Source organism: Nelumbo lutea, chromosome 1, assembly GCF_056320005.1.
Source record: "Nelumbo lutea isolate HS-2025 chromosome 1, American lotus-T2T, whole genome shotgun sequence".
NCBI classification, from domain to species: domain Eukaryota; kingdom Viridiplantae; phylum Streptophyta; class Magnoliopsida; order Proteales; family Nelumbonaceae; genus Nelumbo; species Nelumbo lutea.
The window spans coordinates 21,013,836-21,026,223 of NC_142684.1; the positions used below are offsets into that span (position 1 = coordinate 21,013,836).

General features: G+C 39.1%; 1 protein-coding gene across 6 annotated transcripts in view; it reads right to left on the reverse strand.

Annotated features, from left to right (window-relative positions):
* Nucleotides 1-12,388, reverse strand: part of LOC148873880 (histone-lysine N-methyltransferase ASHH2-like) — a 70,424-nt gene that overhangs the window by 41,657 nt on the left and 16,379 nt on the right. For all 6 annotated transcript variants that reach the window (XR_016105526.1, XR_016105525.1, XM_088966077.1 and 3 more), the window contains one exon: nt 4,023-4,079. Coding sequence is in view for 4 of the 6 variants with exons in the window: in XM_088966077.1 (XP_088822203.1) it covers nt 4,023-4,079 (57 nt within the window). In the remaining 2 variants the exon portion in view is untranslated. The remainder of the gene's footprint in view (nt 1-4,022; nt 4,080-12,388) is intronic.

A 12,388-nucleotide genomic window follows, 5' to 3' on the forward strand; every position in this document is an offset into this window, starting at 1 on the left:
GGGTATATCGCTTGGCAACAAGTCAAGCCTTATACCTCTCAATTGACCCATCTGCATGATCCGTGTGAAAAAAGCATGCATGGAAACCATGGTCGGGTTGACCATAAACCCGACCCAACCTGCCCGACTTGCACCCCTCAATACATCTCTCCAATCTGGTGTGGCTAAAGCTTCTGAAACAGACTTTAGGATGGATTGAGAGGAAATTGAGGCTAAAAAGGCATAGTAGGATGGGGACAACAAGTTGTAGGAAAGGTGTTTGGAAATACAATGAGTTATATATTTTCTCTTACCTTTTCTCAAAGCAATGGGTAGGCCAAGGTCTGGAAACGAGGGTGTTGGTGGAGGAGGTGATGGACATGTCCTCTCTTCAGTAATCGAGAGCGCCTAAGTCTCAATTGGAGGTGTGGGATCAACCTGTGTTTACCTTAGCCTTTGTCGCTGGTACCACCTCTAGAGAATAGGATGAGTGGAAACAACCGTTGGACTAGGAGGAGGAGAAGGAGTGGAAGACCTCAAAGGAGATCCCTCCATGGGAATGGGGGTAACTGTGGAGGGCTCCAACAGAAGACTCAATTGGAGTTGACAAAGGAAGAGATGAAGAAAACAACTTGAGAGATCTCTCCCCCTCAGAAGGATGGCTATAAAAAGGAACTAACTCTATAAAGGTGACATCCATAGAAACAAACCGGGTGCCACTAATGGGATCAAAACAACAGTACCCTTTCTGTGTAGAGGCATAACCAAGGAAGATACACTTTTGAGTCTTGGGGTCAAACTTGTGTCTTTTGGAACTGGGAATGTAGACATAACAAGTGCAACCAAAGACCCTCAGAGGAATAAAGAAAATCTCAACATTAGAAAAGATGACTCCAAAGGGAGATTTTAACCCAAGACTCGAGAAGACATGTAGTTAATAAAGTATGTAACTGTTAAAACCGCATCACCCAAAAACTTCAAAGGAACATGGGTAGCAAAAAGAATGCTCCTTGCAACTTCCACAATGTGTCTGTCTTTCCTCTCCGCTACTCCATTTTGTTGTGGAATCACTAGAGTGCGAGCACAAGAACTCTGATGAATAACCCCAAACTTCTCAAGAGGTAAGGTCCTTCTTAAAATATTCCTTAGCAAATTGGTATTAAGTTTAAGTACATGAAGAACAGATCATAAGGTCAGGGCATTAGAGGTCTTAATGTCTCCCTTTCCTGTGATAGGGGCTAGGGAGCCATCAGCAAGGGATATCTTATCCCATCCAAAAAGTTAGTAGGAGGTGAATAAGTGTGAAACACTGGTCATATGGTCAGAAGCACCAGAATCAATTATCCAAGGGGTTTATGAGTACCTGAGACAAAAGCATGATGTGCAGTGGCACGAATACCTGAGTGAGCATATGTAGTGGAAGGAATAATCTCTGAAGGAGTTATAGCAGTGGACTCCAAGTGACTGATGATTCGGCCATACTTCTCATATTCAGCCCTGACGGCTGCAAGCTGTTCTCCCACTGACTTCTCTCCACCCTGTCCTTGTTCACCTTATGAAGAGGTGGCTGCGTTTGCATTTCCATCTTTTCTAGTTTCAACCCTTTTCCCACCATTTTCTTCCTTGAATCTAGTAGGAACAAGCTCTGAATGCGGCTTCCAACATGTGTCTTTAGCGTGTTTAGGCTTCTTGCAATATTCACAAATAACATCTTTCTTCCCAATGCTAACCTTTGGCTTCATCCCCGCATTAGCATAGTGACCAACCTGTGGCTCAACAGACTAAACATATCTTCTACTCTCCTCACTGCTCACCATAGCATATGCCTGAGACAAAGTTACCTCATCCTTTGTTAAAAAATTTTGCCTCACAATATCATGCTCCGAGTATTTCTCTCCACCAACCTCCTGTATGTTTTTGCATCCTTTGTGCAACCCCAAACAATAGTCTCCATCAGATCAATCTCTTGCCGAAGAGATTTCAGCGTAGAGAAGTAGACTGCTAAGGGCTTTTCCCCTTGTCTAAGATTATTCACATCATGTTTCAATTTGTAGGCCCAAGTAACATTAAGCTTTTGGGAATAGGTCTATGTGATACTATCTCACACTTCTTTTGCAATTTCCATCCACAAGTAATGCTGACTAATGTGTGATTGCATAGAATTCACTAACCAACCCACTATTGTGTAGTTTTCTTTCCATCCACCTCTCATAGGTAGGATCATCCTCCTTCGGTTTCTTCTTGCTCCCTGTAATGTAACCCCATTTTCCTCTACTACACATGTGTACCTTAATAGATTGAGAGCAAGCTAAATAATTGGTCCCATCTAGCTTCACAGTAATCACAACTCCAAAAATATTCTCCACTAACCCCCCATATCCAAACCCAGAATCTGTGGAATTTTTGGTCTCATAGTTGTGAAGGTGACGCCTAGGCAGTTTTCTATGGTCGCCTCACCCAAACGCCTTTATACCTCTCAGTGTAATCCCTTTGCAGTCCTCCCGATCCATGTGAAAAAAGCATCGAGTTCCCTTGCTAGGCTTTCAATCTCCCATAAGGAACGTCTATAGATCCAAGGAGCATTACCCCTGGTGTCAGTCCATGATATCACCAGTGTTGAGTGCCTTCAACCTCTAAGTTTTTAAAATCTGCTTGCTTGGCATGTTTTAAACCCTATAGAAGTGCTAATAGTTCGGCCTTTATTGAATCATCTACACCTAATGGTCCCGAAAATTTGCTTGAGTCTCTGAACACACCACCAATGTCTGAATATTTTCATCATTTTAATCCAATGATGACTGACTTGGGATGCTCTCCATGAGGGCTTCCTTGCTGAATGCCTTCTCATTGAAAATTCTATCATTTCGTTCCTCCCAAATTGACCATATCACTGCTGCCCTAATGCATCTCCACATAATTCTTTCACTCTTTCTTGGCAAGTTGAGGAAAGATGACCGGAACAAGATCTCCACATCATGAGGGGAAATATTCTTATTTCCCAAGTTTCCCCCTCCCAACCATCCTTGATCTTTACTCCCCCTAACAATCTCCCATTTTATCAAATAATCTTTCTTTAATTCACCTGGTTCCCAAAAGGGCTGCTCATCAAACCTATGAAACCGACCAACCCGACGCAATCCGACCCGAGTTGGTCAGTTTTCTAACTATTACAGTCAATTTCGGTTTAGTTTTTATGCTAACCCGAGAGGTCAGGTCGGTTTCGGTTTGATCATTTGTAAACTAACCAAAACCGAACTGAACCAACCATAAGGGAAAGTGAGAAAATTCCCATATTTCCTAGTTTAAAATATTTTACATTGTAATTTTTAATTTTTTTCAACTTACTTTTTAATAACACCATTACAATTCTTTAAATTTAAATTTAACTTCTAAATTTAATTTTTTTTAATTTAAATTTTTTGAACCAACCAACCAAACCAAAAACTGACCCAAACCGATACAACCCAAGTTGGCTGGTTTTCATCATTGGTTGATCAGTTTCAGCTGACCAACTCCCCAGCCTGACCAGGTCGGTTCAGTTGGCCAAATAGCCTAGAACCGAACCGAACCAAACTGTGAACACTCCTAGTTCCCAATTTCCCATAAAAAGATACAGGTGATTTCCCTCATTAACAGGAGAGAGATTCATCCCCTATTTTTTTATAGGCCATGAAATGTCATTTCAATTCTACTGTTAATGTTTGGTTCTTTCACGTTAGTTCATTTTTAATGTTGTCTGGCTGCTATACCAACTAGAGAAACAAGATGATTCAAAAAGAATAGGGAAACAAGCTAAAATCAATTAGACTATTTATATAATAAAACATTACCCAGTCAATGCCTAGGTGGTAAGATGCTCATCTTTCACCCAGCTTCAACTTAGTGTCTTAACAACTATGCAAAACATTTTTCAACTATTCAGGTTTAAACATCAGAGGAAAATGTAAGTAGATGAAGCACAAAAATGTTGGCCAGGAGATACCAAATTGAAAACAATGAATTGCAATCAGAGGTATAGTTCCAACATGATACTGAAGTATTACCTTCTTAATATGCCTTAGAGCAAATAGCCCAATACAAACTTCTCCATTCACCATCCACTGTATATACAAAAATTATCAAAGCTAAAAACAACTGATGTAGTATAGCCAACATTTCATAAGTAAATAAAAGATAATAACAGGAAGTACATTAACATTAAATATTTCGGTCATTAATTCATAGATATTATATAAGAAAACATATTAGTGCAATAAACCAAAATAATCATCTTAAATTAAAAAGAAATATTAGGATTCAACTGACACCTGAAATCATGAAGATGGATTGGTACAAGGGGTGCACAGAACAGAAACTTTTTGGACTCTTTTCTAATATATAAACAAAAATGGCTTAGGTGTTCCGGAAACAGCCTATGCTTGGCTTGTTGTACATACATCATTCTTTTATAATTCAATAAAAGTTATACAGTTAACAATCAAAAAGATAATGAGGAAAACAAATATTTACTAAGTACATCATACTATGAAACAAGATCTACGCTAAATCCATACATCCATTATCTATCAACTTCACTTTCTTCACAGATACTTTACCTTTTCGGAAAAAAACAAAAAACAAAAAAACGAAAAAGAAAGTGTTAATTGCATAAAAATTTTTCATACATGAGATCGGCACACACTACCATTAAACTTTGCTAAAAAGATAAAAGAAAAACTACAGGAAAATCAGCACAGTCAGATGATACTCAATCTGCATCTTACAATTATAACAAAAACAAAGATTTAAAAAATGTGAAAGCATACAAGGACAAGCTATCCCCAAATCAGGTTTTATTTTGACAACAAAAACAAACTAAAGATCACATAATTGGATAAATGGTAAACTGATAATATATTATCAAGGTATCACACCGGGTGAACATCATGGAGCTCTTTGCACCATATACAACAGATGGCATCATTAAAAATAGGAAGGAAGTGGCTGCATCTGCCCCAACCAGGAGAAAAATACTTGCTAGTTTGTGCCAACAACAGCCCCCTCATATCAAGCTGAACTTTGATGGTTACAGCATAGGAACCCTGGACCATCAGGATTCAGGAGTAGGAAGAGTGATTAGAAACCATGCAGGAGACATTTTGGTTATCTATTCCCCTATTGGTCTTGAGGATTCAATTGAGGCATAACAACTTAAAGCTATTCTAACAGGCTTGAAAAAGGCTAAACACAACTATATAATTATTGAAGAGTTTCAAAGGTTATAACAGGTTAGCTGAGAAGCAATGATGAAGGTCCTTATTTTGTTATGCAAATTGCATCATTCTCCTTGTTAAGTGTCATAGTTCCTGCAACAACCCTTGGGCAAACCCGCTCTCTACAATCTAAAGCTTTTCTGAATCTTGAAGGTTGCAGGCAAAACGCCATTGATAACATGATAGAAATGAAGCAACAGTACCAGAGTTCTAACAGCTTCTCCATCCCTTTTTGTTATGCAAATTGCATCATTCTCCTTGTTAAGTGTCATAGTTCCTGCAACAACCCTTGGGCAAACCCGCTCTCTACAATCTAAAGCTTTTCTGAATCTTGAAGGTTGCAGGCAAAACGCCATTGATAACATGATAGAAATGAAGCAACAGTACCAGAGTTCTAACAGCTTCTCCATCCCTTGACAGTTCTGGATTCTAGATTAAAAGGAACAGCTTCAGGGTGGTATTTGCTATAACAGCTTCGCACACATCATAAGAATATCATATATGAACTAAAAATTCATGAGATCAGGCATCTCATGTTACAGTTATTACAAGCAAAATCTACAATGAAAAACCTCCTAAGGGGTATGTCTATCATGTAAATGCCATACACTAACCACTCCAGGTCCATATTGAGCCTCCGTCAGTTAATACTCTATATTTAATATACATAATAATTTATATTATATGACATGTAATATATATGTACAAAATACATGTTATAATTTATACAAAAAAATAATAATATATAATATATTACAAGTAACATTCTATAATATTTATATATCATAAATATAAAATAAAACATATATAAAGTATATAATATATAAATATATTGTCAGCCGAGCCAAGTCTGGACCTGAAGTGTTGGGCCCAGGGCTGTATAAAACCCAAGCACAAGACCAGAAATTTGCAGGCCAGGTTGGGCAAGGCTTAAAATGATCCTCCCTACTCAAAAATCAGATTCCAAGCCATTGGAATAAAGACCTGTTGCAGATAACAATATAATTGGTTAGGTATATGATGTCCACCTCCATTGACAGCCCTAGACATGCATCAAAAATTTAGTGGGCTCAAAGCTTCTCCTGTTGATCCCATGTTTGATTATAGCAGGTTCAAACATTAAATCCCCTTAAGAAGCAATAATTCGAACTCCGAAGCTAGTTCCAATCACAAGTAGGGAGAAGATTTATAAAGAATAAAATTACATCGATTTTCCTTTTCTCTTCCAACTTTAGTGCAGAGGGTGGCAAATTCTTCCATTCGTCGGTCTCCATTTGAGGGTGCTGATGATTTAACCACATTAGAAACAAGGTGGAGGTGGGTAGATTCTACTTCAGTTAGACATCATAGAATCAAGTAACCCTAAGAAAGGTAAGCCAACTTAGTGAATTAAAAGGCGCGCCTTGGCGCACAGGTGAGGCGCATTTTAGGGTAGGCACCTCGTCCAGGTCCTAGGCGCAGCCCTTTCTGCTTTTTATTTAACCTAGCAGCTGCACCCTTTGAAAATTTGATGCTTTCTTTGAACCTAGCGGTTGGGCCGGGGGCTCCGCCCCCCGGACCCCCATGCCATGCCCCTCGAGGCAAGCCCAAACAAGTCCATGTTAGGATCTTGAATTCAAGAATCCTTTATTTGGTAATGTTGTTCATTCATCCATCCTAATAAAACATCTTTTTAAAAAGCAATTAAAATTAATAATATCATTATTTTTTGTGTGAGAACTAAGAATTTAAGACCCTAACATGGACTTGTTTGGGCTTGCCTTGAGAGGCATGGCACAAAGGCGAATCGTAGAATCAGGAATGTAATACGTTTTACATCACGTTAGCTACTTTAAGTAATGCAATTGAGAAAAAAAGAGATTGTGGGTTTTACTTTACATGCTTGAAAATGTTTTATATGTTTGATTTTATTTTTGAATTCTCATTTGAATATGCTTTGCATGTTATGTTTATGTAATTTAATTTTAGATGATAGGTTTTTAAAACATTTATTTTTTTGCATTTTTTTGAATTTTTTGGCATTTTTTTATTTTTCTGACTTTTTTTGCATTTTTTTATTATTGCACCTTGCTTTAAAAAGGCACGCACCTCACCATGCGCCACGAGCGCAAATTGACCCCTATGCCTTGCGCTTTTAAAACACTGAGCCAACTCGTCTTTTAATGGTTGATAGTGAGGCTTTGGGAGGTTCTAGATTGCCATTGCTATCTTGACGGAGCTACAGAACATGTATGATGTCAGATGGGACTTGGAGGTCAACAATGACCCTTCTAATGCAGAAGGGAAGAAGGTAATAAACTCATAGCACAAGGATAATGGGCATGTGGATGAAGAAATCCAACTTGACAGGGTTCATCAGGTACGTCATAATTCTCCTTCAGATCAAGTGGTAGGCTAGTAGCCAATGAGGTTCAAACTGTCAAACCACTTGGAATGCTCTTTTTGGGAAAGTAAGTGCATGCCAATGATATTTCCAGGCATTTAGAAGGCAGAGGAAAGGAAGACAAAACAGCCGGTGGATGCTGTAACTTAATTGTTTCTTTTTCTCTTTTTCTTTCTTTGGAGGGTTTAAGTTGTATTTGGAAGATAAGAGTGTTTGTCTTCCTTGCTGTAAATAGTTTGATATTTCAATGAATTTAACAAATCTGTTATTGATAAAAAAAAAATGCTGTTATGGGTAGGAGGAATATTGATTTGAAGAGGGGGAATGGTTTTGAGGATAGTGAAGCTTGCAGCACTAATTTGAATACTCCAGGAGATCTCTCCAAAGTGGTAGGGCACATGTCCACGTAGGTGAATGGATCTTACAATAGTGTAACAGGTGGTCTGGTAAAAGGCAGCGATATTTGTGCCCATCCATTCCATTTGGCTGTGATTTTTGAGGGAGTTGTGGGCATGGTGGGTGTTTTGTTCCACAAGATGCTTGGTTTTTGGACCTGTGATTGCTGTATGATTGTTTTCTGTTACACTGCAGTATACTTTGTACAAGGTAGCTTGACATCTAGGATTTCTATAATTGTACATTTTTTTGGGACTCTTTGTATTCACTTGTGCTGCAAAGCCTTTGTATAGTTTGCTTTTATAAAAAGTTTACTTTTACCATGGAGAGAATAAATAAAGAAGGAAACACATCTTTCAGAGGAGACTCCCCAATCCAAATATCTTCCCAGAACCTAATCCTATTACTAGAGGCCAAAATACCTTACATGATCAAGAAATTAAGGAAGGATACCACTTAGAACTTTCCATGATGAAGCCAGGTTCACCTTATCCCATCTCACCTAATCCTATTTACTTGTGCATCTTTATTCTTCTTAATATAAAAAATTTTTATTAAAAATAAAGAAAAATGAGATCCCCCTTCCTCTTCTTCCTCCTCCCATTCCTCTTCCTTCTTCCTCTTGACCCCCCTCCTCTTAAGGAGGTTTACGCCTCCTTGTGTTTGGGAGGCTTACGCCTCTTACGTTCTAAACTATGCCTCAGGCCTCTTGGTAGTGGAACACCTCGCATCACGCCTCCACGTTTTAAAACATTGCTTAGAGGTAATCCTAAATATCTCAAGGTCCACTCACCACTTTCACACCCCCAAAGTCTTTGCCAAAGACCTCAACTCCTAAAAGGGCAGCCTAGTGCATGGGGTCCCACCAATGTGGGATCTGGGGAGGGAGAGATGTATGCAGCCTTACCCCTGCACATACAGAGAAGTTGTTTCCAAGACTTGAACCCTGACAACCCAGGTCGCATGGAGCAACCCAACCGTTGCGCCAAGGCCCACCCTCCAAAGACCTCAACTCCTCTTCTTCTAAATTGATTCCCACCACCAAGATTTTATACCCCAATTGACTTTTAAGTTGGGATTTTTTTCAAAGAGGCTCACCACCAATTTCAAATTCTCAAACCTGCCTCTACTCTCCCCATCGCAGAAAATCAAAATACCGTTCGCAAATTGTAGGTGAGTAACCACCACTCTATCTCTCCCCATAGACCAATTGTTGAACAATTGCAAACAATTAGCTCTAGAGAATCAACCTACTTAGAACATCAACAACCAAAGTAAAAAAGAAAGGGAGATAGATATAGATATTTGCCCTGCCTAAGACCTCTAACAACCCCAAAAAGTCTGCCACAGACCCATTGACAATGATAGAGAAAAATGACTCATTTGTAAACGGCCCTTGATCCATTTACACCATAAATCTCCAAAACCACAACTTCTCAAAATGTTAAGGAAAAACTCCTAATCCACAAGACCATAAGCTTTCTCCAAATCTAACTTAATTACCACTCCCTTTTTTATCTTTTTTGGGCCTCAACACATTCATCGCAATTAGGACCTACACAATCTATCTATCTTAAATGAAGACACCTTTAAACTGGAGATAATTGAGGGGAGCACCTTTTTAATCCTCAAGGATAACACCTTTGCAATTAATTTATAAATGCTAGTAACCAAACTAATTGGCATGAAGACTTTAAGTGACTAGCATCATTTATTTTTGGCATCAAGGCAACAAATGAAGAATTCATTGGAGCACCTTTTTAAATCTTCAAGGACAACACCTTACACCTTTGCAATTTATTCATAAATGCTAGTACCCAAACTAATTGGCATGAAGACTTTCAAGTGAGTAGCATCATTTATTTTTGGCATTGAAGCAAGAAGTGTAGAATTCATTCCCTAAATGAATTCCCCTCCTATGAAAAGACTTTAACCAAATCCTCCCTAATGATATCTCAACGATCTTGGTAGAATGCCATTGTAAAACCATCATGCCCCAGAGCCTTAGATCCATCCATGGAAAACATTGCCTCCTTAATCTCTTCCTCCTCAAACCTTCTTTCCAAAAACTCAACTTGAAAATCTTCTAGGTATCCCATTCAAGTCTTTCAACTGACCATCTACCATTTGTGGCCTTCTATAAATTAATTGAAATTCTCTACAAAGGGCTCTGTTATCTCCCGTTCATTTGTAGTTTCAACACCTTCAACATTAGAGATGAAATTACGCTCTTCCTTCTTCTACCATTAGCAATAGCATAAAAAAAACCTAGTATTATGAATTACCATCCCCCTCCTTGGTCCACTTCTCTCTAGATTTTTGTTGAAATCAGATTAACCTTTTTCTCATCCAGTCTCCCAAACTATAATTTATTCCACTCTTTGATTTTTGCATTCAAATTTTGTAGTTTCTTCAGGAATTTCTGACCTTCCCACTAAGGATATTGTTGTTGGTTACCGCACCATTCCTTCACCTTTTATTTGAAATTAGGGTGTGTGAGCCACCATTCCTTCTCCCAATCAAGGGACACAAAAAATCTACCCAACTTGGAATAAATAGGGTTTTCTTGAAGATTTCACCAAATAAACCTGGTCTGTCCCAATAAATATCTCTCAAATCATAGGAATCAAGAAAGGCATCGAATTGTCTCACACTAGTAGTCACCCTTTGCCTTGTACCATGTCTCCTCTGCAAATTTGATCACATTAAAGTCACCTCCTAGACACCACAGTCCTTCCCAAAGTCCCCTTATATTTTCTAACTCTTCCCACATCAAATTCCTTGCCATATAGGAGTTTGGCCCATATACATTATAGTTAAAACCCATTCAAACATCCTGAACATTTTTCAGTTTCATAAACACTGTAAAACTCCCTACCAATTCTTTTCTGCACCATACTATATACTCCTTCCACACTGTTATTATACCTCCTGAAACACCGCAAGATGGAGCAAAGCTCCAATTAACATCTCTCTCTCTCTCTCTCTCTCTCTCTCTCTCTCTCTCTCACTACAGAAACTTCTTACCCATCCCCTATCAAGATCCTGAATTTTGGATTCCTGAATCAAAAGAATATCAAGCTTTTCCTTTCTAAGTATTTACTTGATTGCTCTCTTTCTTGTATCTTGTTGCACTAACTAAGACCCTCATGTTCCAAACCAATAATCTTGGAATTTAACCCCAACCTCCCCTCTTCTTTACAAGCATCCTTTTCTCCTACCTCCCCTAGCACTAAATTCCTTATCCCCTTCTACATCATTAATAAGCTTCTCAACCTCATTCATTTTCCTCCTCCTCTCTCTCTCTCCAACCTCTTTCCCTTTTCTAGCATAGAATTTCAATTCATTAGGGGGTTCCACTTTCAAGCCCAATGTAATAGCTAAGCCCTCCATTAAATCTTCACCTGAGATATCTCTCTTACCATTACCTAAGTCTTCCCTCAACCCCCCATCAGAAATGCTCCCATCTCCAAAGCACACATTTTCTTTTTTTTTTCCTTCTTTAGATTCTCCCCCAACTGTCTTTCTCTGACCCTTTTTAATAAGATTTTCCCCTTTATCTTGTGCATCCAACAGCTCACTCCCCCCCCCCCAAAATCCTCGTCCTTTTCCTCTCCTACCCCTCTAGAATTCCAACCAAGGTTTAAAATATTGATACAGACTGATATGCCGGTAGGGGCATATCGGCCTGTATCGAAGCTCGCTCTCCCCTTTTTTTTCTTTGAAACTGGTTTAGAGGGATCGGTTTAAGGTTGGTCTACCCCATGAACCAGGTCAGACCCCAATACGACCCCTGTAGGGGCACATCGTTAAGCCACCGATACGATACAAAACACCTGATACGGGGCATATCATATCGAAATTTTGAACCTTGCTTCCAACCACCTCAACCTCCCCACTTTGCTCCTTTTATTCTCCAATGCTGCAATGCTCCCTCCTTCTCCCCCCCCCCACCCCCCACACACACGCAATCTCCTTTACTATCATTTAAACTCAGATTGGGCTTATCAATATCATGGATGGATGCCAGAGAAGCTGCACAAGCACCTGCACAGTTGTTAGCACCAGAATATGAAATGACAAGATTCCCTGGACTACCTGAAGATGGCAAATAATTGGACACAAACTGAGTTACTGAGGAGTCTCAAGACCACTTCCCTTTCTGTTCCAACTCATGGTTCTCATCCCCATTACAATCAGTCTCAAAATCTAAAAGCAAATTATAAGATACTCCATGAAAAGTTTCATGGATCAAATGGCTTAACCATCCCATCCAGTCCAAGATTAAACCCTCAAAAGTCAATAATAACTCTAAACCAACCCAAAGTTCTCAACCCTAGACCAACCCAATCATGAAATTGCATTGGTCAGGTTGGTT